Genomic DNA, 26,726 nt, shown 5'->3' with positions numbered 1-26,726 from the left:
GTTAATTGTTCCAGCTGCATCCTGCCACTGTCACTTGTACAGTGAGATTCTCTTTTGAGCTAATGCATATATACACACATGTGTATATATGCATTGTTTTATTTTTATATATATATATTTAAAAAATGGGGGGAGAAAACAGATATATAGTGATGGATGGCAAATGAGGGAGCAGGGTGTTCCAAGATCAAGCATTGCTGTACTATACGCAGATTGCTACACAGCCTCACGCAGATCTTTTGACTTCTGCATCCATTTTCACGTGGACTTGCTAAAATATGAGCACATATAAGGAGATCTAGGATTAAACTGTCAATATTTGTACACCTCTTTTGTGCATCCAGTCATAATTTATTGATGTAACATTTTTCAGACTGCTCAGTCATGAGTTTTTCTTAGTTTTAATGTTGTCAGAAGGAGGAAATTAAGACAAAAATAGTTCAAGTTTCAGCCAAAGTATTTCTATCAGGAAGCACTCATAAGGAAGTGGGAGTGTTAGAAATTAAACAGAATATAACAAAGCAGAATACTGTCTCAGATGTAAGCATGTGTTAGCTTTTAAATTGTCGTGCTGGGCATTTTGTAAGGGGAGGAACAAGGATGTGTGTGTACTTACATTCACTATGTATTAATCCTATACTTTCTTTTGAGAACAAGGTCTCTTTAAAGTGTCAGGAGCACTGGAAATCCAGACAATTTTGTCTTCAGAAATCTCAGTAAGCCTGTACAGAAAACTGAGATCGTGAATGTGCTGTTTCTGAATTCAGTGTCAGTAGTATAATGTAGCTGATGTGAGGAGACAGTATTACTTACAAATGTCTCATTTTCTACCTTTAGATTTGGACACATCTCATTTTTTAGAGAACAGCCTGTTTTTAAAAATGCTATGAAAACTGTTAGCAACTTGCAATGAAGCAAATAAAAATCTTTGTTTGTCATCTTCCCCACCAGCTGTTAGTGATGTATATATCATATAGATCCAGTAGCATTTCCTAAGTAAAAGTTGGAGAACAAAAAGAAGAGACAGTTTGATCCAACACACAAATTCTATGATGGAAGTTATGGATTCAATCCTAGTACTCTGGGGCCTTGAGGGGTAAAAAAATAAAATAATTTTTCTCTTATGCCTTTTTGCTTTTTGCATGTTTGAATTACAATCTGTTCCAGAAAGGATTTTCTCTACTGTGTTTATACAGTGCCTAACACCATGACGCCCTGATCAGCTGGTCCTAGGAGAGCAGCCTTTAAGAAAACCTCATCAACCCAACAAAAAACAACTTCTTGGTTGCTTTTGATCTATTATTTAAATCCAAATAGTAGACGATCTGTTTATTTTCAAGGAAAGATTGTGTGTGCGTACACTTGAAAACAGGTTGTTCTATTGACATGATAGGATTCTAATATGCTTTGTAAGTGGTCCTGAATTACTGCAATCAGAGTATTTTCTTCCACTTCTGTAAGTATCATCCATCATATTTGAAGTCACTTTACAGACTTTTAGTTAATTAGGCCACTAAGGCAGAATAGCTCTAGTAATTCCTGTTTCTCTTTCCACATGCTACCTTTAAGTAGGAAAACATGAGGCTGTGTGAAAAATCGTGGAAGCGATTATATGTGAAATGAACAGCATAAGAGCAAGGAAACAAACAAAGAGAATGGAGGAAATGCTTTGTCCATAACAAACTATAATAATAGATGTAAAAATAACATCATACTTTTTTTTTTAACATCTATAAGCAGTCAATTTTTTTAATGCATTGGTGGGCATTCAGGAGCAGTGCCGATGGCTACTATAATCACTTTAATAGTACTCGTTCACCATATGACCTGTGTGGCTGCTGTTTGACGTGTGACTTACAGAAAAGACTTTAACACTGTATGCTTGTTTCTTGTAATAATAGATGTTCTTGTACTGTAGCTTGAGCCTCTCAAACCAAAGAACAGGCAAGATAGACAGCAGCTTAGCAGACTTTCTCAGGCTGGCATAGAGCTGTACCCCAACTCTCATCCAAGGCAGTATCTTACCAATCTGATTATTTTAGACAGCAGCTCACAGCCAAACTATTTTTTTCCTTTATACTTTTTTTTTCCCCAAAATACAGTAACAGTGCAGTTGTCAGGGCAGTTCAAGTTGATCGTGTATCTGAAATGCTTTTAAATTCACTTCTATCTAAACCTTCCTAGAGGACAGATTGACTCTGTCTATGACAGACTTTTGTGGCTTATTTTAGTGAGTTCTATGTGTCTGGTTGTGCTCAGAGAAACATTCTAAGTCCAGTACTTTTTGAAATTTTATTTCTACTTCAGCCATGTGGGAATATTCATTGCTTCCTGACTGTGGAGTTACAATTATGTCTTTGTTTGCTCTCTATGGACTGAGCATTCCTTATGGAAGAACTGAGGTACTCAGTAAAGATTGTATTGCAGTAGGATGACATGAAAGCATGGGTAGCTTTATAGTGTTTTTAAAAATATCTTGTGCCTTGGAGTGTGCAGATGAGACTGAGAAAGGACCTGCCATATGAAGTTGGCTTAAAATATGCTCTTCTGCTGATTCATAATTCTTTTGTGTGTCAGGTGACAGTCCTATATTTCTGTAATGTCTGAATATTTACATACAAGTATTTGTGTGTGGGTTTCTAGTAACTCAGATCTTGTAAGCATAGGTGAGAAGTGAGATCTGTAATAACTCTTGAGGTAGAGTTGTCTTATTTCTGCTCTTAGCAGGGATGTGTTATTGTTTTCTACTGACTATAGCATAATATGATGCCTTTTTTAGTAATAATAACTTACTGTTTTATCTTCTGAGGGAGCAGCACTCGGTAGTACAGGCAGTGCAAGCGTTAATACTATTTTCTTGGCCAGCCTTAGCAATAATCAAAGTTCTCGTTGCCTGAGGCCCCGCTTTGCGGGAGCTCTTTCCTCTGTCTCCTGGCACTGAGACCACATCGTGCTGCAGTGGCTTGTGTGCACCCACATCTGCATCCACGTGCAGGGCGAGAGCAGGACGCAGCTTTTGATTCTGATCCCACAGCCACCAACAGTCTTGAGCTGTGCTTGCAGCCCTTACACTTCCTAACTTCACCCGTGATTGGGATGGAAGGCTGAAGCGTTAGTGCTTTATGATACATCCAGAGTAAATACTTGATGCCTTCCAGGAGAGTCAGATATCGCAGGTTGTTCAAGGTTCTGATCAGATTTAAATATCTGTTGGAGTGCTGCTCAGCCTCTCCACAGGTGTCAGTGAAAAAGGTTCCTACGTTGTTACGTACAGGTGTTCAAAGTCCTTATGGCTACCAAGTTTCCTTTATGCCTGGCTGAACGTTCCCATCCATTAGCTGTGATTATCATTAATGTGCTCTAATTCTTGGTTTGCCCAGTCATTTACTACATGGTTCTTGAACAAAACTCTTACTGCCTCTCAGAACACAAAGGTTCGTGTCACAGTTTAGATGAATTTAGCTGGTCGTTTGAGGATTTTAGGAGATGCACTAGGAAAATAAAACTTTAAAATCAAGTTCTTGGACTGTCTTTCATGTTTTAACTTTTTTTTTTTTTTAACCTAGAAATTATAGTAAATTCTCCCACAGGTTAGTAGCTGACAGAAATTTGCAATGTGTTCCTGGCTTTTAATACAAAATGCAGTTAAAGGAAAAATATGTGTTTCATGTGTTGGTAACTTCACTAATTCAGAGGTTTATACTGTCTTTGCTTCTTGTTGATTAAGTTTCAGCATTTAGTTTTGTGCATCGGTGAGCTAAACCTGTTTCTATGATGAAACATCCTTGTATTCTAATATGGTTTGTAGCATGTCCGAAAGTGAAAACAGAAACTTTCAGACCTTCTGTAACAGGGAACGGTTCTGAAATGTCACCAAGGAACAAGAAAATTAATTTTATTAAACACTGTTAATACTTAATGTAATTTAATTTTCCAAGATAAGTCCCCAGGGTAAAAAAAAAAAAAAAAAAAAAAGAGTTAAGCATGTGCTTAACTTAGCTGTTCAGTTAATTGCCAAAATTTGCTGTTGCTTCCGCTGCAGCCAAACATTAAGCAGTTGACTGTGATCATTTTCCTGGTCACTAACCTCTGTCATTGGAAAAAATAATGCAAATTTTCAAAAGGTTAAAAAAAAGTATCTGGAAATCACTTCTTTTGCCCTCTTTCCCCCCTCTGTTACTTAACAGTTTATGCATTGGACACAATAAGTCCTTTTCATTAGCCATTATTTCTACAAATACATTTAATTTAGGTTCAGTCACTTTTTTCTGGGCTTGTTTTTATAAGCAAAAATGATAATGTTCAGAGGAGAAATTAGATTTTTCTGAATGAGATGTGGAAAAATCTTGATTTGCTTCCTAGGGCTAATTTCAGTATCACTTGTTTTTGCTAGCATAGGATAATAGGAGATATAAATGTGGAAAACCATGATCATCACCTGTACTGCTGTGGCTCACATGCTGTCATCTATTGTAGCGTTCTAAGAGCTCATGTTTCTCTCTCTCACTTTTTTTTCTCCCAGCTTGCTGCATACAATTAAATGATCTTGATTGTAAAACAAATAATAAATGTCTGAATGCTTTCCCTTTTTGAAAATTCGGAGGAATAAGTCCCTAAAGTTCTCCTTCCTGCACTGATTCTGACATCTACTAGATTTACGTGTGACCAAATACATCATCTGTTAAATCCCTGTTGTGATTTCAATCTTTGTGAAATGATTGAAGAATAAATGCCTTAATTGTTTTTGGCCAACAGCAATGAGATGACTTGAGTAGAATTTCACAATGGAGGCAAAATCCGTAGTCATTGGTGTGGAGGGGATGACATGCAATTCCTGCGTTCAAACCATTGAACAGCATGTCAGGAAGATGAATGGTATCCATAACATTAAAGTAAGTAACACCATCGCTATTTCTTACAAAGCTTTGTTCTTATACGGGAAACCATGATAAACTATGCACCAAGGGAGGAAAATATGTGCAAAAGAGTATATTCTGTACGTTTTGTGGGAAGCTGATGTTAGAAGTGGTTTAGTGTATTTCTGTGCTTGCAGTAGTAGCAGGTAGTCCAGGTGACAAAGGAAACTCTTGCTAGCTCTTTCAAGCATTAGAAGTTTCCTTTCCTTTGTAGTGTCCATGAGGAAATGAGAGAAGGAGCAGCAGAACTGTAGTCTTGGACTGTTTACAGAGCTGCTTGGTTTACCCTTAATCCAGGCTTCCTTCATCTGACTTGATTTTATCTTTTTTTTTTTTCCTTTTCCTTAGCTCAGAGGAGACATCAATATTTCATTAGTATTTTATCTATCATGGGCAAAATACTGGACTGTAGAGTATTTCAGGGTGAGCTGATTATTCCTACACAATACATGATTTTACAGTAGCGTTAATAATGGAAACAGTTTAAAAGCTGGAAGATTCCTATTAGTTTTATGACCTAATTTGTGCTGGAAAGAACAGTCCTAACAATAGCAGCAGCAGCAGCAAATTGCAATGTTTAATTACTAATATCTAGGTTCTGAAATCATGCTGTAACATTCCATAGTGGTTCATTTTACTCTAAAGCAAATGCTGTCTTCCTGGTTTCATCAAAAGGTAATTTCTATTTTAATGGATATGTTTTAAATGAACGCTTTCCTTCCCAGAATATGGTGCATTGTGATTGTTACCTGTAGCTGATTTTGAAGGGCTCATTTTGGTGCACCATTTTGTACAAAGGCAAATGATGTACTACTAAGTCCAGTTTCCTTTTGCCTGAAGTAGGCATTCACGTACACACACAGAAATTTTGGTGAACGGCAGCAATTTTTACAAGAGGCGTCATTTTTCATCTTCCTTCAACCTTAATGGAGCTTTAACGTGATACAAGTCTATGATCTGACACCAGAACCTTGGAGCACTGAACAGACCGTTTTAGAAATAGGAATATAACCATGGTTAACATCTGTGGCACGGTATGGTTAGATAAATCACTAGGTATCTGCAAGTGTGAAGTCAAATGAAGGCTAAAAGCAGCCTGTAAAATAATACCCCCAAATAATCTGACTTCAGAATCCTCCCTTTCTCCCTTATTCTGGCAAAAGATTTAATCTCATCAACCTTGCGTTTTTATTGTTTCAGCTAATTTCTGAGAATATACAGATGACTTGAGATAGCACAAGGAGGAGAGGTTCATACTTGATTGAAGACAGTGTGCATCCCATAGTGTCTTTTACATAAGGAGTGAAGCAGTTTTTTAAAAGGACAGTATTGAGTTTTGTATATTTAGGTTTTAAGGTAAATACCTTATCCCTACACTGCATCTAAAACTACTCTTGGCCAGAAAATGTATTACAAAAACTTAGTCTGAGTAGAACAGGACTATAAGAAACTTTAAGAAGTCATATTTAGTAATTACTTTCATGACAGCATCAGAACTTCAATTAGCCAGATCATTTGTTTCAGACAAATCTCAGAATAGTAAAACAAGGTTTTGTTCAGTGATTATGAATTAAGGCAGCAAGGGGGATGAATGTTAGATGGCTAACACAGAGCTGCATTTAGGTTATTTTGCCTCCAGCTGCAATGACACCACTAAATGTCCATGTTGCTAATTCTGCTAAGGCCCATAATTGGGACAGAAATGAAGAAAGGTGGTTCTTAAAGTGATTTAACTGGTCTAATTTAATCATGACTGTGGTCTTTAGGTTGTACCTGTGCCCAGAGGAAAGATAGAATTGAATGATAATGTGTTGGGCCTCTGGCAGGCATCAGCTTTCACTTTTGGAAACTGCAATGATTGTGTTTGATATCAGTTGGGAACAAATTAAATTGAGGCTATTTGTACCATCTGATGTGAAAGGTTAGTACCAAATCAGGACGTCTCTGGATCTCCAAAATGTACAGAGAGAGGAAAAACAGCTGCTTTAATGTTTGTCATATATCAAATATATCAAACTGAATTTTGTTCTGTGAAGTCTGATGCACTTTATTGCTCAGAGCAAGTTAACAGCCTGTGCCTAAGAAGCCTACAAATACTGGACTCCTTTCACTGCTACTTAAATCTGCGGGTTTTTTTCAAAGAGTGTTTTCTTCCATCCTTGTAGCCTAAGGGTAATTACTCCTAACTGCAGAATTGTACATGTGATTAGAATTTTTTCTGTGGGCTGTTTTGCTTTTGGGATTGAATTGGGTTAGTCATCATAATTCAAGAGGGTTTGGCTCCGGCTGTTTCATTAAATGCATTGATGCTGTCTGGATGTCAGAAGTAAAAGTGGCCAGACAGACTTGTAAAGGATTCTGAAACTGGTGAGGAAAAAAAGAATCTGTTCTTTCTAGCCATGTTGTTGTACAGATGAGCAGAAGTTACTTTATAGTGGCTATTGGTCTGGCTTTACTCTTCAAGGTGAGTAATGATGGGTAAAATTATACTGAATGAGTATTACTAATATATACAAGTAAAAGTTATTTCTAGTCTCATGCAGGGTATTAGTTCCCATCTTCTAGTATTACAGTTTGCTAAATTGTTTGTTTATTTTTTCCCTTCTAAGGTATCTCTAGAGGATAAGAATGCAGTCATCATTTATGACTCAAAACTGCAGACTCCAGCAACGCTGCAGGAAGCAATATATGACATGGGATTTGATGCTACGTTAGCTGATTCAAACCCACAACCTGTTTTACTTGACACTATTTTTCTTACAATTCCTACTCAGTCAGCTCTAACGTCTAAACAGATTTGTAGTACGTTACTAAAGAATAAAGGTATTCTGGATGTTAAAATGTCCTCTGATCAAAAAACTGCAGTGGTGACTTTCATTTCTTCCATTATAAATGGCAAGCAGATTATCCAGATGGTCCCAGGAGTAGATTTAAATATCTCTGCACCAGAGGTAATACCTGGAACTTGTGAAGATTCCAGCTGGTCTCAAGCAAGTAACGTTGTGCTGCGCCTGAAAGTAGAAGGGATGACCTGTCATTCCTGCACCAGCACCATTGAGGGGAAGATTGGCAAATTGCAAGGAATTCAGCGGATTAAAGGTAAAACCTTAGTGCGTTTTTATGTAAATTGAAGTTGACCATGCTGTTCTCTGATGGCATTGTGGAGATATCTTCAGTTTAGATTAGGTAGCTTAGTGTGACAGTTACTGTTTGCGGCACCAGGTAGTTAGTTATGTTTTTAATTTGGACTAGAAGTGAAGAAAGGGGCCCATATTATGGTGTCGCTGTTGCTGTTACATCTGTGACAGTAGTCAATGGTTGCTTTGTATTTCGGTAGGGAGCCTGGACTAGTTGTGTTCCATAATTTTATTACCAGTTATAGAAATCTCTAATACCAGATGTCTCTCTTTGTAATTAATATTAGTTTAAATTTTCTGTTCAATTAAAAAGTAATATTGACATACATGTGATTGTATCTAAAAGGCAATACGAAATTACCTGTATAAATAGCTTTGGTATAAACGTATTGCCACAGACCTCTGATAAAAGCATAAATTCAGTAAGAAATAGTAATACCGTTTGTGAAAGTCCTGGGGAAAGAACAAAAAATTGAGGAAAAGAGGCGTCGAAAATTGTTGTAGTACTAGACAAAAAATGGTTGAAGAACTAAGTTGTTTGATATTTACCAAACCGAATAAATCTCCTTTCTGTTACAGTTACATTCTGGGCATTTAAAGCATTCTTGGAAAGCTTTGACAAGATCTGTTGCTCTCAGGGCAACGTGCTGCTTATCCTTAGGGAAGTAATGCATGCTTATTTTTATTGATTAATTTTCAGTGTCCCTGGACAATCAGGAAGCTGTTGTTGTCTACCAGCCTCATCTAATTACAGCAGAAGAAATAAAACATCAAATTGAAGCTGCGGGTTTCACAGCATCTTTCAAAAAGCAGCCTAGACCCCTGAAGCTCAGTGCTATTGACCTGGAAAGGCTGAGGAATACTCAGACCAGAGGCTCTGAGACAGCACTGAAAGAAAACTCGAATGTGAACGATACGAAGACAGTTGTCTTCGGAATCGATGGCATGCACTGCAATTCATGTGTCCTCAATATTCAGAGTACCATATCAGCACTCCCATCAGTAACAAGTATAGTTGTTTCATTAGAGAAGAAATCTGCTATGATAAACTATAACCCAAACTTAATTAGCATAGATGTACTGAGAAAAGCCATAGAGGCAGTGTCTCCGCAGACATTTAAAGTCAGCCTTCCTGATGAATATGAAAATGTAGCACTTTTCCCCACGCTGGCATCTCCACTGAAATCTCTTCGTCCACCTCTGAAGGATGCTAGCCAGCCACTTACTCAAGTTGTTGTGATAAATATTGAGGGAATGACTTGCAACTCTTGCGTGCAGTCCATTGAGGGAGTCATATCCCAAAAGGCAGGTGTAAAATCTATTCATGTCTCTCTCACAAATCGTAATGGGACTATAGAATACGACCCTCTGCAAACATGCCCGGAAGACTTGAGATCCTCAATAGAGGATATGGGATTTGATGCATCTTTATCAGGTAATGACATATTAAACTTTTAAATTTAAAAGGATTGTGCAGTTCTGTGTAGGATTTGGTACCACCCAAGATGAAATTTAGCAGTTGACATATACTTGGTGCTCGCCAAGGGAAGCTTTATATCTTCATTGTCAATGAGATAATTAAACATACCTGCACTTCCTCAAATACATCAGATTAATTAAAAATGATTGAGATATCTGGAAATATAATATGTCAGATAAATACTTATGTGCTCCAGTTTGCTGCTGTATAATATTTGTGGCATGTATATGGAATTGGAGCTTTGCTGGCTGTGAAGAATATTACGGATTGCTGCGCCGAAGCTTCTTTAATAGCAAATTATCAAAGATTTGGCTTCTGTGGAGTAGTGAAGGGATATCTAACCAGGCTCAGGTGTGACTGAGGAGTGACAAGAATCTGAAGAGTGTGGAAATTAAAATGATGCTGTTGTGAGGTAACCCTGGTAGGCAGCTAAACACCACCTAGCCACTGGCTTGCTCCCCCACAATGGGATTGTGAAGAGAAGGGTAAAAGAGCAAAAACGTGTGGATTGAGATAAAGATAGTTTAATAAGTAAAGCAAAAGTTGGGCATGCGAGTGAAGCAAGGAATTAATTCATTACTTCACGTTGGCAGGCAGCTGTTTAGCCATCTGCAGGAAAGCAGGGTTTCATCATGCGTAGCAGTTACTTGGGAAGACAAGCGCCACCACTCTGAACTTCCCCATTTTCTCCTCCTTCTCCCTGCTTCTGTTGCTGAGCATGATGTCATATAGTATGGGAATATCCCTTTGGTCAGTTGGGGTCCCCTCCCAACTTCTTGTGCTGTAAAAATCACGTATTGTGTAGGAATAATCAGCCTACTTGATGGTGCGGCAGCGTGAGAAACAGAAAAGGCTGTCAATGCTGAGCAGTACTTACAAAGCAATAACTGCAACATCGGTGTGTTCCCAGCACTGTGTGGTCACTGATCCAAAAGATAGCACCATATGAGCTACTATGAAGAAAATTAACCCTGTCCCAGCCAAAACCAGTACAGATGCTTACTGTGATGACTAGCACACTAAAAGTAGTGGGAGCAGATGGCTAGATAGGAGCATACAGAAGACTTAGAAATTCAGCTTTGTTCCCCGGGTAAAGTCACTAAGACTGTGTGTAAAACTAAGGTTGCAATGCAGAGGTTGCGTTGCAACCTATGGAAGAGGACAAAGGATGTGCAGCAGAAGAGGCAAATAACAATGAGGGAAGGCAAAAGAAAAATAATAACAAATCAGTCAGTGAGTTAATCAGTGGCCCAACCCTTTGTCTTTGTTTTCTTTTGCTTACTCTTAATTGACAGGCAGATGGATGAATCTGATTGACAAGGCATGTACAATTGCCATTTTTTGGTCTAAATTTACAGCAACGTGTATTTATGGCTGGTGTAGTACCAGCTCATACCTCATGGCGGTGGCTATTCATAATGGCATCAATTGCGATCTCCTTTTCAGCAAAGGCAGAACTACCTGTGGCAATAGCTCAACCCTCGACCGAAGAGCAGCTGGAATCTCACAAAACCGAGCCTCCCCCCAAAGTGTCACCCGCCCACCTTGCTAGACAAGAGACAAAGACTATATCGAAGTGCTATGTCCAAGTCACAGGAATGACGTGTGCTTCATGTGTAGCCAACATTGAGAGAAATTTGAGAAGAGAAGACGGTAAGATACGTGTCAGTGTAATCTGTTAAATTTCTAAGTGTTTCTTTTAGAGAATCCATCTAGCTTTTGTACAGCATTTTTAATGGTTGTCAAGAGAAGTACTGTTGTTGGTGTGTTTCATGGGTGAGATCATTGTCTGCTCACTGTTGGTTCAGAGGATGAAAGCAATGTCGTTCTTGCTGCTTTGTGGGCACGCTGGCTAGGGACTGCCTTCGCAAAAGCAGGAGTTGGAGGGTTCCAAAGAGAATATAGGGATCAAATACTGATCCTTTTGAAATTAAACCAAATCTTTTCTACTGGAGGGACGTGCCCAGGTGTGCAGCTTCAAGGCAGAAGCATATGTGCCTGTACTAGGAAGGGAGCTATTAGAGAGGGACAGTACTAATATGCATTAAAGAGACGTAAGTTAGTTTTAGCTCTGCAAGTCAGGACAACTATGTCTATCTTCTGTCAGTGTGATGATTGTATTTGCAGGAATAAATAGTTGCATGACTATGACGTAATGAAGAGTCATTAATGTAGACTGTGTTTAATTATTGCAATGAAGATGGATGTGTTGCAAGTTAACCTAGAATTTAATTTTTTTGGTCTTAGAAAATGGATGCACCTAAATCCTTTTCGCTTGGTATACAGTAGGATTACACTTTATTAGATCTACCCTTTCTCAAACGTGTTCTGTCTTGAAGAAAAGGCTTTTAGAAATGGTAAATGCCGATCTGAGAAATGTGCAGACCTGTATTTTAGAAGAACTTTTAAATAAAAACAGATCCTCTTTTCATATAGCATGGATTGAATGTTTGTGCAACTCATGTGGAGTAATGCTTCCATCTGTCACACCTAAACTTAGGTGCTTTTGTTGCATTGTTGATGTATCTTCCATAAATGATGATGTTTTTCTTTACATGTACCCACGATATGGTAGCTTTCTCAATTTCAATAAATTGCTATTGTGCTGTCCTGTTACCGTAAATGCAGTGTTTTTCTTAAACATGATCTGCCATTCACACATTTTGTTTTCCAGGAATACATTCGATACTTGTTGCCCTAATGGCAGGAAAGGCAGAAGTGAGGTATAATCCTGCTGTCATACACCCTGCAGCTATCGCAGAGCTCATACGGGAGCTGGGATTTGGAGCTACCGTGATGGAAAACTGTGGTGAAGGAGATGGAATTCTGGAACTTGTTGTAAGCTAGTAATTAAAACCAACCACCCCCATCTTTATTACTCTTATCTATTGGATGTGCTTGTGTAAGTGTCCACTTTCTAAAGTGTTAATCCTATAATAGAGCTTAATTTACAAAAAATAAACTATAAGAGTACATCAGGTATGTATCACAAACTATATCTTGTCCTGCAAACTGTGCTGGCTCACTGCTGCACTGAAGTCAGAGAAATATTCCTCTGTTTTTTTGATTACTCTGCCTATTGCACAATTTTTTAATTTTTTTTTTTTTTTTAATTTTTGTATCTCAGTGTTCCCCAGCTCTGAGTTTGAAGAGCCAGCAGAGCTGTAGCAGAGATTAATGACCTTGTCTGTATGCTATGTTTCCTCTGTAGTGCTCTCTTCCTTAACTAGAGAGCTCCATCTCACCACTTCAAGCCCCAGAAATATGCAATAAGGAATTCAGGATAGTCATAAGCGCTTTTCCTACTATTTTAATATGCATTTACCAAGTAATCTGTGGTTATGATAACAGGAAGGAACGTTTATTTTACAGGTGAGGGGAATGACATGTGCTTCTTGCGTACACAAAATAGAATCCACCCTCATGAAGACTAATGGTGTTTTATACTGCTCAGTAGCTCTTGCAACCAACAAAGCACACATAAAATATGATCCTGAGATTATAGGTCCTCGAGATGTTATACAGGTGATAAAGGTAAGTTTCATGAAGGCACCAAGTCTCATAAAACATCCAGTGTCCTCTGAAGAGTTACATACCCCAGAAACAGAAGGGAAGACTATTAGAGGAAAAATTCTGTCTCTTTTCTTCCACATTCTGTCATCTTAGTACAGTATTCTGCCGATAACATATCTGTTCTGGCTTAAAAGCAATGCTCTATTATGACTTTGCCTAAGTTTTGAAACAGAAATACTAGGAAAGCCAGGCTACGGTAGAGCTGAAGATACCAGCCAGCTATATGTTTGCAGAAAAATAAAGCACATCCGTGAGTACTGTAGCAGGAGAGGTGTGAGATAGATAGGTTTCTTGGCTTTGTCCCTCAATTTCTCTACTTCTGTGCTTCAGGAATAACCATTTTGGAAAGCCACATCTTAGAATATGATTTTAATGTTCTAGAAAGGTTGATTTCTACATCAAATTGTTTTTCTCTTTGCTAGGTAACTAAAAAATAGTAACAATCGTATCAGAAATGTTAATAAAGTAAATCAAATGGAAGGCTGGCACCATCAATAATCTAGCAGTAACTTTACATGAGCACAAAGTGTTTAAAAACAGCTGGGTTTTTATTGTTATGCTTTTTTCCTTAGGATTTAGGTTTCACTACTTCGTTAGTCAAAAAAGATAGATCAGCTAGTCATCTGGATCACAAACAGGAAATCAGGCAGTAAGTATTTCTGAACGTATTTGGATTCTGTAAACATTTGTGATTTTTCTTTTTTTAATCAACAGTAAAGTTACGAATATTTTTTTTGTGACTGTGCAGACTTGCTAGCTAAAATGTTACCCAGCACTTGACTGCAAAATAATTTTTTTTTTCTTCTTAAATCTGAGGTGGAAAAGGTCTTTTGTTGTGAGTCTCATTTTCTGTATTCCTGTCATGGGACTGATGATTTACATGATGGTTATGGACAGTCGGCTTTCAGATGCTCACGCGCATCACAACATGAGCAACGAGGAAATGGAGGCCCTTCACTCCTCTATGTTCCTGGAATACCAGCTCCTACCAGGATTGTCTGTTATGAATTTTCTGTCGTTTTTACTCTGTGTCCCTGTACAGGTAGGTGGGAATATGACAGCTCCAAGTTTGTTGGGCTTAAACGCTCAAAGTGCAAGGCGATGAAGAAATTAAATTTGAAAAGTGACTGTAATTATGCTGATTCAAAATGCTTTTGAGGTTGTTACATGCTTCTGCTGTTGTCAAAATAAGCAGTGCCAGCACGGGTGGGCGCGGGGAGCAGCTAGTGGAATTGCATGGGGGTGAGAAGACCTGAGAGTACTGGGGTAGAGATCATAGCCCTCGGCTGGAGCTGGGATTTTGTGCAGGAAGAGATGGAAAAGGCAAATAACACAAATAAAATGGGTGTCTCCCTCTCTGATGGAAATGCCGCTGCTGTGTGTTACATATGTGTGTATAAAATACAACTGATGCTCTTATTACAGATATTTGGAGGCTGGCACTTCTATATTCAGGCATACAAAGCACTGAAGCACAAAACTGCAAATATGGACGTGCTCATTGTTTTGGCAACCTCCATTGCATTCGTCTACTCATTTGTTATTCTTCTAGTTGCAATGGCTGAGAAAGCAAAAGTAAACCCTGTAACTTTCTTTGACACACCTCCTATGCTGTTTGTGTTCATCTCGTTGGGCCGGTGGCTAGAGCATGTTGCAAAGGTAAGGAAAATAAAAGCCCGTGGTAGCTACAAGCTGCAAGACACTAAGAATCATTTCAGAATGCTGTGTACCTTTAAAAAAAAAATTTCCATGAAAAAGCTTTGTTAGGTTCTTTTAACCTTCTTTGTTGTAAAATCATGTTCAGTAACTGAACTAGTAAATATATGAAATGACTTAATTTAAGTCTGTTTGCAGAAAATATTTTCTTAATAGGGTAAATTGCAACATACGCAGTTGTCAATTTACCCAGCAATTTTTTTCAATAGCATAGTCAGAAAAATATGAAAATTATTATTCTAGGGTAAAACATCAGAAGCACTGGCAAGACTAATTTCATTACAAGCTACTGAAGCTACTATTGTTACCTTGGGCCCTGATAACGTTCTTTTAAGGTATCTTGCTTTGTATTTTGCTTTTTCTGTTGGTTTTTTTTTTTGTTGTTTTTTGTTGTTAATATGCTTAATTCACAGACAAATGTTACCATTCTGTAGAACTGTGAAGCAAATAACTTCAGATTTGCTGGCAGATTTGCCAGATACAACTGTTAAAATACAGAAAAATTAACACTGCTCTGATTTGTTTTATTGGAATCTTGCTAATTTTTGCTGTGACAAGAAAATTAGTGGATTTTCTCAACTGGAAAGTAAATAAAATTGCGAACAAATAATCATAGTGCTCTTTAAAACGGCCTTTCTTCTGACAATTTTTGTATACGTTAACAATTTCAACCAAGGGGATTATGCTTTGTGTATGGTGACAACTGGTTTTGCCTGGGTAGATTCAGTTAACAATCTCTTATTAAAACCCTGTACATTGTTCTAGTGAAGAGCAAGTTGATGTCGAACTGGTTCAACGAGGTGACATTGTCAGAGTGATCCCAGGAGGGAAATTCCCTGTGGATGGTCGTGTTATTGAAGGACACTCTATGGTAGATGAATCTCTTATCACAGGTAAGCATTTGCTTTTTGCAAAAGTAAAAATGTTTTTCTTTAAATGACTCTGAAGAAGGGACGCTGAAGCTGATGTTCCCCTCGCTCTTCTGATTGCGTGTTCGGAGTTAGTAGCTATTATAATACTGCTGAAAAATAGACCTCAGTATCTGTTGTTGATCTTTCCTTAGGTGAAGCGATGCCCGTGACTAAAAAACCTGGCAATACAGTTATTGCAGGTTCTATTAATCAGAATGGATCGCTACTTATTTCAGCAACCCATGTCGGAGCCGATACAACTCTTTCCCAGATTGTTAAACTTGTGGAGGAGGCCCAGACGTCAAAGGTAGAGTATTACCAAATTAAACGTTTGCATTTTGTCTTATCGGTTAGGCATCAGCGTACCAAATCATTTGAAGAGTGGTTAAGGTTATTTAGATTTGAATTGCAGTTGCATAATGAAGTATCTTGCTGAATAAGGACTTTGATACAGTCTACTGTTCCAAGTTTCATCGCCTTATTAAGTAAATATGTAATTATAAAGTGTGGTATGCCAAATGTGCTGCAAACAGAAGCTGTGACTGTATCTGTGTCTGAAGGCATAGAAGAGAGTGAGCGTAATGTTGCTGAAGCTGACGTGTTTCTCCTTCCCAGGCTCCTATCCAGCAATTTGCAGACAAACTTAGTGGCTATTTCGTTCCTTCTATTGTGGCTGTCTCTGTGGTTACCCTTTTTGCCTGGATTATAATTGGATTTGTGGATTTTGAAATAGTAGAAAAATACTTTCTGGTAAGTAAGTCTCCTTAAACACCTTCTGAAATATTTAAAAAATAGTTAACCTACAAGTCTATTAGACTGCAGTGGTTCCCTTTCTGAATTATCCTTGCAGGCAGCTGCTGCCTATAGATGATGATGTTGTTATATTTTTCATATTATATATATTTTTACATTGTATCACTCCTACATTTATACTTAAAGAGAATCTGCAGTAATTAATCAACTTCTAAAAGATAGTATTAAAAAAAAGTTAATTAAAAAATAAGTAAATACTAAACATCAAAACTTCCCAATTCCCATTCCTCTTTTTTGGGGAAAAGAAGTCCCTTGTGTCACAAGCTCCAGTTCTCCATGTAGTTTTGTTAGCATAGCTGTGTGTGAATTCATCTTTGAAATCAATGGAATTCATCTTCATTACAGATGCCAGAGGAGGATTAGGATCCTAACTTTAGGGCTGCTTAGATCACAGGTTTCTTGGTTCTTGACTATTTCTGATTAGAATGTATCAGTTTCCAGGAAAGCAACCTTCATATCCTCTTTCTTTGTTATTGTATGTATTGTGGATGGAGTATCTTTTATTACATTACAGCGTGAAAGAGTTATCATAGCATGTAGTACCATATGCAGGAAAATGTCCTATAAATCCATCTCGGGTATATGCGGTATAGAACAGAACTTAGTCATTTGCTAATTAGTCATTAATTTAGTCATTAATCTTAGCTTTTGCATCATTTGCCTGTGCTTTACTTATTAATACTTCAGCTGATACATTTGCAGAGCTTTTTAACATCAAAGGCAATGTGTAGTTGAATATGTTGTTTCTGTTCAATTTCTTCTATGACTAAACCAAACTTCTGTCACTAGGGTTACAATAAGAGCATTTCTGCAGCCGAAGTGATAATCCGCTTTGCTTTCCAAGCCTCCATCACAGTCTTGTGCATTGCATGCCCCTGTTCTCTGGGATTAGCCACCCCGACGGCCGTGATGGTGGGTACCGGAGTAGGAGCTCAGAACGGGATACTTATCAAAGGAGGAGAGCCGTTGGAGATGGCGCATAAGGTAAGGAACGTGGGTTATTCTTACAAGAACTTGAAATAAAGGCTGGTGTCGGTGGCGTATTGCCAGCTGCTGCCTGAGCAGATCATTACGTGTACATCAGTATGCGTTAGGAAGTGATGCACGATCAGTACGTGTTAGTTTGGTGGCTTTCTGAGGAAGCTATACATTAAAGCTTTGTTCGTTGAATGAAGTAGTCTTGTTTTACTGCAGGTGAAGGTGGTTGTATTTGACAAAACAGGGACTATTACTCATGGGACTCCAGAAGTGATGCAGGTGAAGTTTCTGGTGGAGAGTAACCAGCTACCGCATAATAAAATGCTGGCAATAGTGGGGACCGCAGAGAGTAACAGCGAGCACCCTCTTGGAGTAGCAATAACAAAATACTGCAAAAAGGTAAGTTTTTCATATGGGAAAAGAGTAGTTTGTGTTAGGGAAAGACTAGTCATAGTCTTGTGTTATTTAGGAAGTAATTGATGTATTCAGCTGGGAAAGCTGAAAACTGTGGAGCCACATAAATAACTTTATACCCTATTAGATGCATCAGGTACTCAAACTTACGTTTTGTTGATTGATTGAATATTTCTCTGCTCCCGTTAAAGTTAGTTTGACTGCACTTTTTGTGGGATGGCATGGTTTTATATATTTAAAAAATTTGTTGGTTTGTGTCCTTTTTCTTTAGGAACTGGACTTGGAAACCCTTGGGACATGTACAGATTTTCAGGTAGTTCCAGGCTGCGGCATTAGTTGTAAAGTCACCAATATTGAAGCATTACTCTACAGGAAAAATAAAATGGTTGAAGAAAACAATATTAGAAATGTGACACTTGTGAAAATTGAGGAAAATACGGATGAATCAGTGCAGTCTGCTTTGATTATTGATGCTGAACTACCAAGTAAGCTAACTTTGGTTTATAGCATTAAATGGATAAGTTTTGCTTTTGTGTCTTTAGAATCCTTAAGAATGAGGTCACTTTTTTCTGCCCTGGAGAACCGGGCTCACGTCAAGGCATGTGTGAAATAGTTGGTCAATGGTTGAGTTCATGCTGACACGTCACTCGGGACATTTGATTAAATATAGTTTGCAGAATATGGGGCTGGAAGATCATATGGGAATTGTCTTTTGACTCTCTGTTTTTACTTTGCTTCATCCCAAGTTTCCATTTGCTAGCCAAAATTATGTATATTTGCACGATTGACTGGTTTTCAATAAAAAACAGGTAACTGTTAGATCTTTCGGTCATATTGGGCCATTACATATAAATTAGGAGCACTGAGAAAGAGACTTAGTCCTTTACTGTCCTTTGACCTGTGATTCTTGGTCCACTGACATGGTAGCTACCCGTTACTGAAGAAATGTTAGTGTCTGTCGTGTTGAGAGCACATGAAAAGATTGGTAGGCCAGAAAGTATTGAGAAAGACTTTCTGTTTGGATGCTCTGTAACAATATTTCAGTGTGTACTGGGAGAACTGGATAGGATTAGCTGGAGGGAAGATTCCTGGTTATCCATACCATGACAGGATTGTATTTTTTTCCTTCAGCTACTGTGACTTCTCAAAAATATTCTGTTCTCATTGGGAACCGGGAATGGATGAATAGAAATGGCCTCCTTGTTAAAAATGAAGTAGATAAAGCCATGATGGAGCATGAGCGGAGGGGTCGCACAGCAGTTCTAGCAGCTGTCGATGGTAAGTTCAGTGCTGTCTCTTTTTATTCAGAGGTTGATTTGTCATGATTTAAATAGAAGGTAACGAGTAGTAATGTCATAGTAGTTCTACCCGAAGCAGAATAACGGGATGAAGAGATCATTAGGTAGTTTTATAACACTTTCATACGAGAAAGACCTCTTCCTGCCTGCCTTAGTTGACAGGAGTTGGACGTTAATGCAAAGGTTTCAAAGAGAGCAAAAGGGAAGAAAGGAGGAAGAAGGAATGCTGCTGTTGGACAGTCCATGCTTTGTATTGCCTTAACCATTGCTGCCCTGATATCTGTTCTCATTCTGCTTTTTACTGTTGATATTCCTGTTTCTGGAATTGGTCTTACTGGGAGAAGAAATTTATATTTTTTTCCCTAAAGCGATTAAGATCTTTATTACAAACGTATTCTTTCTTTCTGTTCTTTTAGGAGTGCTTTGTGGCTTGATAGCTATTGCTGATACTGTGAAACCAGAAGCTGAGCTGGCAGTCTACACTTTGAAGAGCATGGGATTAGAAGTTGTCCTAATGACTGGTGACAACAGCAAAACGGCAAGGTCTATTGCCTCGCAGGTCAGCTGCCACACGTGTTTGGGTTTGCAGCTTGTACAACCCCCATCCAGGAAGCGTGTTGTCATGTCGATATTGCTTGTGAATATTGTGAGAAATGGTCATGTAAACAAATTCAGAGTAAGGGGGGACCCAAAGAATCCTTTTTGAATGGGAACAACATCAAGTTTGAATTAATTTTCATATCAATCAGATGGGTTTGGTCTTTAGCTCATGAGCAGTAATGTGGGTTTAGTCTTCCTAGTCGCGTTATTAGAGGCAGAAGCTTCGATAGCTTATGGAAAAGCTGCAAGGCAGTTTTGTGCTTTCTCTCTCTCTAGGTTGGCATCACCAAAGTGTTCGCAGAGGTTCTTCCCTCCCACAAAGTAGCCAAAGTGAAACAACTACAAGATGAAGGAAAACGGGTGGCCATGGTTGGAGATGGTATCAATGACTCCCCGGCTCTTGCTATGGCCAACGTAGGAATTGCTATTGGCACGGGCACTGATGTGGCCATTGAGGCAGCTGATGTGGTTCTCATTAAGGTAAGAAATAAGAGTGCCTCATTAAAATGAGATAAGAGGGGTTAGAAGGCCCAGGATGTCCTGAGTGATTCAGACCCTTGCTGGGGTGTACAGCCTTCATAAGCAAGGAGAACAGGAGTAGAGAAGAAATTGTTGTCTTCATGTTTGTTTAGTGTACTGGTAATTATCCTATGAAGGAAACTTCCCATTTTTCTAGGTACTACAGATTTTGGGGTAATTAAAGTTTGAGAGCGGGCAAAAGTGGAAAAAGTGACCTGACCTTTGGCAAACATCAATTATCTTTCAGTAACGTTCCGCAGTAGCTCCAAGGTTATAGTCGCTTCTTCCTACCTATCAACACCACGTCAACAGAAATTGTGGTCGGTGTCTGGAGCTGTACTGTGTGGTGCTGTGTACGGTATTTGCATTACAAAGACATCTGGAATGAGATTGGTGCCGATCGTACGGGCTCTGTGCAAACAAACTAGAGCAGCCTACAGAATAGTTACTATGTGTAGTCTGTTACATCCGGTGTATGGTAGTTAGCTTTGAAATAGGAGTATGATGACTCTACATGTATGCCTTCTTTTTCTCTCTCTGACTTCTGCAATAACATAATACCTTGCAGGATGACTTGATGGATGTGGTAGCAAGTATAGATTTATCAAGGAAAACTGTGAAAAGGATCCGGATCAACTTTGTCTTTGCTCTAATTTATAATCTCATTGGAGTTCCCATAGCTGCTGGTATGTGAATGTTTCCCTGCAGTAGTAAGACTGTGCTTAGTGAGTAGAGGATTTCAGTGATTTACTATTGTGCGGAAGAGTATCCGCTTTCTTTATTTCTGACTGTCAGAAGTGCAGAGTTCTCTGCCTGGGGACGTTGCAGTGGTACATTTGTGAGCTGTCCTCCTCCCACATTGTGGCTATTATGGATATGCTCAGCATATCAGACTAACTTGAAGATAAAAGGTTTATTGAATGAGCCTGACCCTGCGAACAAGCAGTTTACAGCAAGGCGGGCAGGACATGCCTACGTCTGAATTTCAGACTGCTTAAGTGACACATCCGGCTGTATTCACCTGTAGGTTCTGGCTGAAATAAACAACAAATATTTAATACATAAATATTTGTATTCTAACACTAAACTAAAATGCTATTTATTAACATACTGAAACACAATTAAAATTAGATAGTCCATGTGAAATTGTATGTGTTAATATATGAATAAAGCTGTGTTCTTGCTCTGAATTTAGTGCTGTTTTCTTTTTCTAGGTGTCTTCCTGCCCATTGGTTTGGTGTTGCAGCCCTGGATGGGATCTGCAGCAATGGCTGCATCCTCTGTTTCTGTTGTGCTTTCTTCTTTGATGTTAAAGATGTGAGTATGAACAATTTTGTGGCTCGTAATTTGGATTTGAAGCTCAGGTCTCTCGCTTTGAGTGGCAGAAAATAAGTGTGGGACTATGAAAGATTTCAAAGCTTTGTGATGAACAATTCAGACAGGTCGGTGTTCAACAGCGGTTGGTTTTGTTCTTGAGGAGTCAGTTGGTCCAAAGCACTTATGACAGTAGTGTTTAAAAATGTCATTTCTAATGTGAAGAGAAATGGACAAATCGGAAGTGTGTTGAGAATGGAAAATGCCTTAGTGGCCTTTGGTTGTTTGTGAGAAACCTTGTCAGGACGTGCTGGCTTCTGAACAGCGCAGCTGTAAACGCCGTGCTGACATCGAGGATTGTTGCAGTAAGTAAACCAAGCTGCTGCGCATGTCACTGCGTTACTACTGCCTTACTCCACAGTTAGGAGTAGTATAGCACTGTGGTGGCGATGGTATCTTTTGCTATTTAGTTGACACATGAGGTTTCAGAAGAAGGAGAGTAGAAGAGTTGGTGAGTGACAGCTACAGTGGCCCGCTTTCAGTAGATCCAGTTTCCAATGTGTTTTGCAGACGCTCAGCACCACCGAAGCAGTTAAATACCAAACGATGCCTGTGTCAGCTTTACCTGTTCTTCTGGCTATATAGTAGCCTTGCAAAATCTGAAACTTCAATCGTGTATCATCGATCGAATTAGAAATGTCATGGCATGTGCACGATCATAGCACGTAGGCTAGTTTCTTTCTGTATTTTAGTCTATGTTACTTTGACCTGAGATGTATTGTCATCTCTTTTTCCTTCCTTAGGTACCAGAAACCAAGTTCTGAGAAACTCGAGTTCCGGGCCAGCGGCCAAATGAGGCACAAGAGCCCATCAGAAATCAGTGTCTGCGTTGGGATTGATGAGACTGGGACAGGCTCTCCTAAACTGAGCTTAATGGATCGAATCATCAATTACAGTAGAGCCTCTATAAATTCTCTCTTTTCAGACAAGCGTTCAGTGAACAGCATAGTTCTTAATGAACCAGATAAGCATTCACTTCTGGTGGGAGATTTTGGAGAAGATGATGACACAGCATTATGAAAGACTCGTCCTTCCCCTCCTGCCCCTGCTAAGCAAAGGGAAAAAAAGCAAAACAAAACCCTGAAGCAAAATGAAAAACCAACCAAAACAGCTGTCTAAAAGTCTGTGCATGTACTGATCGTTTCTGGAGGTCTTATCAGATGTATTTCTTTAACATAGAAAGCCAGTTTTTGCAGTGACTTTTCAGGGTCTTTTTTTTAAACTAGACTTACCAAAACCCATGGTGCAGGGGCTGTTAATGCGAGCAGGGCTGTGTTACCTTTCCATGAAGCTTGCAGCATAGCTTTTTTTTTTTTTTTTTTGGCAAAATGTCAAAATACAATTAAGGAAACTAAGGAACCAGAAACTTACTTCCCAGCCTTATAACAGGCTACTTTATGCATAGTCAAGTTTAGTACTGTGTTTAAAAATAATAAATTACTGCATCTGTGTTTGCAGATAGACGTGCCTTACTTCGAAACTTCCAGGACCCCTCTTGTTTCCACAGCCTGCCTTCTACCAGAAATGGTTCCTCTCAAAGACCTTTTCTTTTTACAAACATCTGGTTCTAGCTTTTCCTACTCCTCACTTCACATCATCTCACCGCTTGTAATCTGGATTCCTGCGAGGCAGAGACAACCGAGAAGTTTTGGTTTGCTTTCTAACATCATACCCACATTTAACTTGATAGATCCACGCCCTAGTATGCTCCTGCTGCTATGATTGTCTGCTCAAAGGTCGAACAGGTTGGGAGGTTTACTCATTCCCAGCCTCTCCTAAGCCAAAAACTCCTGCAACGTCTGAATGTGATGTGGTATTAGCAGAAATGTTTAGCTTTTAAGAAGGCAGCAGTGTAGTTAGTGCTCACTGCCAATATCTACTAGCACTCCTGACATGAACCAGAATAGTTTGGACCAGTGTTGCATAGATTACCTTTAAAATCTTTACAGTTCAGTCTTTGCAGATATCTAACGCCATCAAAGGGTTTATCCGCTCCGTGGATTGACCCAAACCTCCTTTGCTTGGGATGCTCAGATCTGGGCTTTGTGAATTAAGAGACAGTCTTCATTTGTTACTGCAGTATCACAGTGCAGGTTTTGATCATTAAATCATTGATATTAAAAATATTCTCAGTGAGAAATGGTGTTCATCACCCAGTAGCCAGCTACCTGTTTGTTACTTAATAAACCTTGTTGTTTAAGTCCTGTGCTGAGACAGCTATCTAAAGCAATGAGTAGGGTCGATGATGTTGAATTACGTTATGAAAGTCCATGGAGTAAACTTGTAATTCCAATTTCTGCCTGCAGAGGAGATATACTCAGTTTGGAGTACGATCCTCACGGTTCTTAACTCGAAGCCTGATGTCAGTGCAGTTTGTGTATGTAAAAAGTCCGAAGTAAACAGCTGTTGCCTTTTATCTGAGAACTACCAGAAAAATACTAGTGTGTGAAAACAGAAGAATTGTACTATGGAATATGTGGTTAGTAAATCAGTATACTCGTTATATTGCAGTGAGGAGAACAATGTAATTTGTTGCTGCCGCTAGTTGAAGAAACAAAGTCTTTCTGTTGCAGGATTTAGGTTCTTAATATCTCTGCATGAAATAGATTTTTTTTTTTTAATTAGATTATAGCTATATGTATAACTGTAGTGTTATGAAATGCTGAGATACGGAACTGCAAAGCCGCTCCGTAAGATGATGTTCTCAGTTTTCAGCAGCAAAGCTGTTTCTTACAAGCAGTTACCTAAAACCTGTTTGATGGTGTTATGATGGTGTTTAGTGCTTCATGACCACGCAAACTGTTTCTAAACATTTCCCTTTTCTTGTTTATCCGCACTCCTCCTTGGTGGTGTTCTTGGCACAATTCTGCAGGTGAAAAGGAAGTATTTTACGTATTTTTGCCTGGATTGTGCTGACAGATGGTCTTAATCATGTGGTGAAGACAGAAGGCAGATCTTGGCGTGCTTTTCGGGGGGAGTCCCACTACTACTGGTGCTGCCCCAGCCCCCGGTCACGGTATATATGGCGTGTGAATGACGGACACCATGCTCTTACTGCAGGAAACAGAGCAGTGATTGAGGGTTACATTCCTGGTTGGTAGATATGCAGAATGAAGAATTCGTTAAATTATTTCCAAATTGATTTTTAGAGCACTTTGGCTTTGATCTTTTGCTGTCCAAATTGTACGTAGGTAGAATGCTGACAGTGGAATGCTGGCTTTATCACCAACTTTTCCCCAATGCAGATGTTTTCTCCAGGTTTACCATTTTCTATGAAACTTAGCATTTCTTCCAATTACAGCAAATCAAGGCTACTTTTCAAAACCAGGATACTGAATGAGGTGCAGAGGTGATTATCAGGGAGTAAGGAACGGGAAGATGCCAGCTGAGGGGGAATGGGCTGTAGCCGCTTGTAAGTACAGTCAGAGGATCAGACTCTGGAGAGGGGAGGTAAGCTAAAGAGCAGTGTTAGCCCGAGAATGGAAGGGCGTAGGGTGGTGGCGATAAATCTAGGCTGGAATTCAGATGGAGCTTTTCACTCTATCAGGTATTATGTTATGAGACAGCTTCTGTTAGAGCTACTGTGGGTGGAGAGCAAATTGCTCTGGTGTTCCTGCAAGAGGCTGGTATGAAGTGGTGCCAGCGAGGGCAGTGGTCAGAACTGCTGACCCAGGAATTCCCTTTCAATCCAGTTTTCCTCCTTTGGAGAATCTGTCTGGGCTTGTCTTTCAAACTTGAATTTAGCACGCGGTGTGTGTGAGTGATGTAGAGCTGATTAAGAAATTCAGAGTCCAGATCTTTGAAAACAGGTTGTCTGTCCAACTCCCCCCCCAAAGGTGTGGTACTGACTTCCAGAATGGTTATCTTGTGATTAAAATATTCTATAAGGTGCTTTATGTTGAAGAACCAAAATATTTTTCAGTTTGAATGTACAGTGCAAGTGAAATAATGTGGGAGCCAAATGTTTTCCCAAATGTAAATGTTTTAATATGTAAATATGTAACTCCTGTTGGAGAGAGTTTGGATTCAGGAATTCAAAATATCACTTGGAAACACATAGTTACAAATGGAATTGTATTACTAGTTTGTCTATTTTATTGTTTTCTGTAACTAGCTATTTATAAAACCTGTGCTCTATTTAAGAAACAAAGTATATATGCTTGAGGCTTTAAAGATTGCTCTTTGAATCTTACCAATAAACTTTTAAAGAGTAGACACTTGAAATTTTATATGAAAAAGAATGTGAAGCTGACAAGACACAATGGAAGCAAGCAAACATTTTTATTTATTAAAAACTATGTTTATTTTTTTGCTTAGAACGTCCAACAAAATGTTTTAAACTTGAGATTTTTTTTTTTTATTGTTTCGGTATGAGGAATGGAGAAATGGATGCTGTTGTGGAATGTTAATTCAGTGCTGTTACATTTCTTTACATCTAGAAACATGTAGTCTCACACTTCCTATTCTTTTAAGACCGTGCCTCCATCGTTATAATGGCAAGTATAAGCTATATAATAAAAATGTAACATCCAAAGGCTGTTCTGAATCATGTTCTGTGCTCCCCTTTAAATATTTCGTCTGCTGCCTTAGCAGATTCTGCTGCCAGCTATGCATTTCTCCCCGTTCCTCGGCTCTGCAGCGGCTTGGAACGCACGTATGGGATGGAGTTTCTGAAAGCCATTTTGCCGGTGGCGTGCGCTTCCCTCCCCAAGAGCCCTCGGGCAAAATGCAAAAGGTGAAGTGCCGTTTGGCTTTGTTCAGCAAAAGGCTGAACAAAAAGGCTGAACAAAAGGGTTTCTCATGTTTCTAGCTCTGCTAAACTGTGTGATGAGTGAGACATTAGGCCTGCGTGAAACTGTAGGGCTGTTGGCAAGGGCTGTTAGTGGCAGCTGGGAGATTGTGGGATCATCATCATGTAAAGAGCATCGCTGTGTTACAGAACCGTAATACAGCGTAGCCCAGGCTGGAAGAGACTGCTGGAGGCCACGTAGTCGAAA

General features: G+C 39.1%; 1 protein-coding gene across 3 annotated transcripts in view; it reads left to right on the top strand.

The window, feature by feature from the left end:
* Nucleotides 1-26,263, top strand: part of ATP7A (ATPase copper transporting alpha) — a 30,178-nt gene extending 3,915 nt beyond the window's left edge. For 2 of the 3 annotated variants that reach the window (XM_054839047.1, XM_054839048.1), the window contains exons 2-23: nucleotides 4,756-4,892; nucleotides 7,526-8,015; nucleotides 8,754-9,488; nucleotides 10,980-11,186; nucleotides 12,208-12,371; nucleotides 12,906-13,067; nucleotides 13,679-13,755; nucleotides 13,923-14,148; nucleotides 14,532-14,765; nucleotides 15,066-15,157; nucleotides 15,588-15,715; nucleotides 15,886-16,040; nucleotides 16,349-16,483; nucleotides 17,336-17,530; nucleotides 17,741-17,923; nucleotides 18,210-18,423; nucleotides 19,070-19,216; nucleotides 19,653-19,795; nucleotides 20,113-20,316; nucleotides 20,924-21,041; nucleotides 21,570-21,672; nucleotides 22,473-26,263. In XM_054839047.1, the coding sequence (XP_054695022.1) occupies nucleotides 4,785-4,892; nucleotides 7,526-8,015; nucleotides 8,754-9,488; nucleotides 10,980-11,186; nucleotides 12,208-12,371; nucleotides 12,906-13,067; nucleotides 13,679-13,755; nucleotides 13,923-14,148; nucleotides 14,532-14,765; nucleotides 15,066-15,157; nucleotides 15,588-15,715; nucleotides 15,886-16,040; nucleotides 16,349-16,483; nucleotides 17,336-17,530; nucleotides 17,741-17,923; nucleotides 18,210-18,423; nucleotides 19,070-19,216; nucleotides 19,653-19,795; nucleotides 20,113-20,316; nucleotides 20,924-21,041; nucleotides 21,570-21,672; nucleotides 22,473-22,749 (4,497 nt within the window). In that variant the 5' untranslated portion in view covers nucleotides 4,756-4,784 and the 3' untranslated portion in view covers nucleotides 22,750-26,263. The remainder of the gene's footprint in view (nucleotides 1-4,755; nucleotides 4,893-7,525; nucleotides 8,016-8,753; nucleotides 9,489-10,979; nucleotides 11,187-12,207; nucleotides 12,372-12,905; nucleotides 13,068-13,678; nucleotides 13,756-13,922; nucleotides 14,149-14,531; nucleotides 14,766-15,065; nucleotides 15,158-15,587; nucleotides 15,716-15,885; nucleotides 16,041-16,348; nucleotides 16,484-17,335; nucleotides 17,531-17,740; nucleotides 17,924-18,209; nucleotides 18,424-19,069; nucleotides 19,217-19,652; nucleotides 19,796-20,112; nucleotides 20,317-20,923; nucleotides 21,042-21,569; nucleotides 21,673-22,472) is intronic. The other variant, XR_008578904.1, reaches the window with a different exon arrangement.
* The last annotated feature ends 463 nt before the right edge of the window (nucleotides 26,264-26,726 follow it).

Source organism: Grus americana, chromosome 12 (assembly GCF_028858705.1).
Source record: "Grus americana isolate bGruAme1 chromosome 12, bGruAme1.mat, whole genome shotgun sequence".
Lineage (NCBI taxonomy): Eukaryota > Metazoa > Chordata > Aves > Gruiformes > Gruidae > Grus > Grus americana.
The sequence above is the reverse complement of the archived record's forward strand: the minus strand, read 5'-3'. Positions and strand labels throughout refer to the sequence as shown.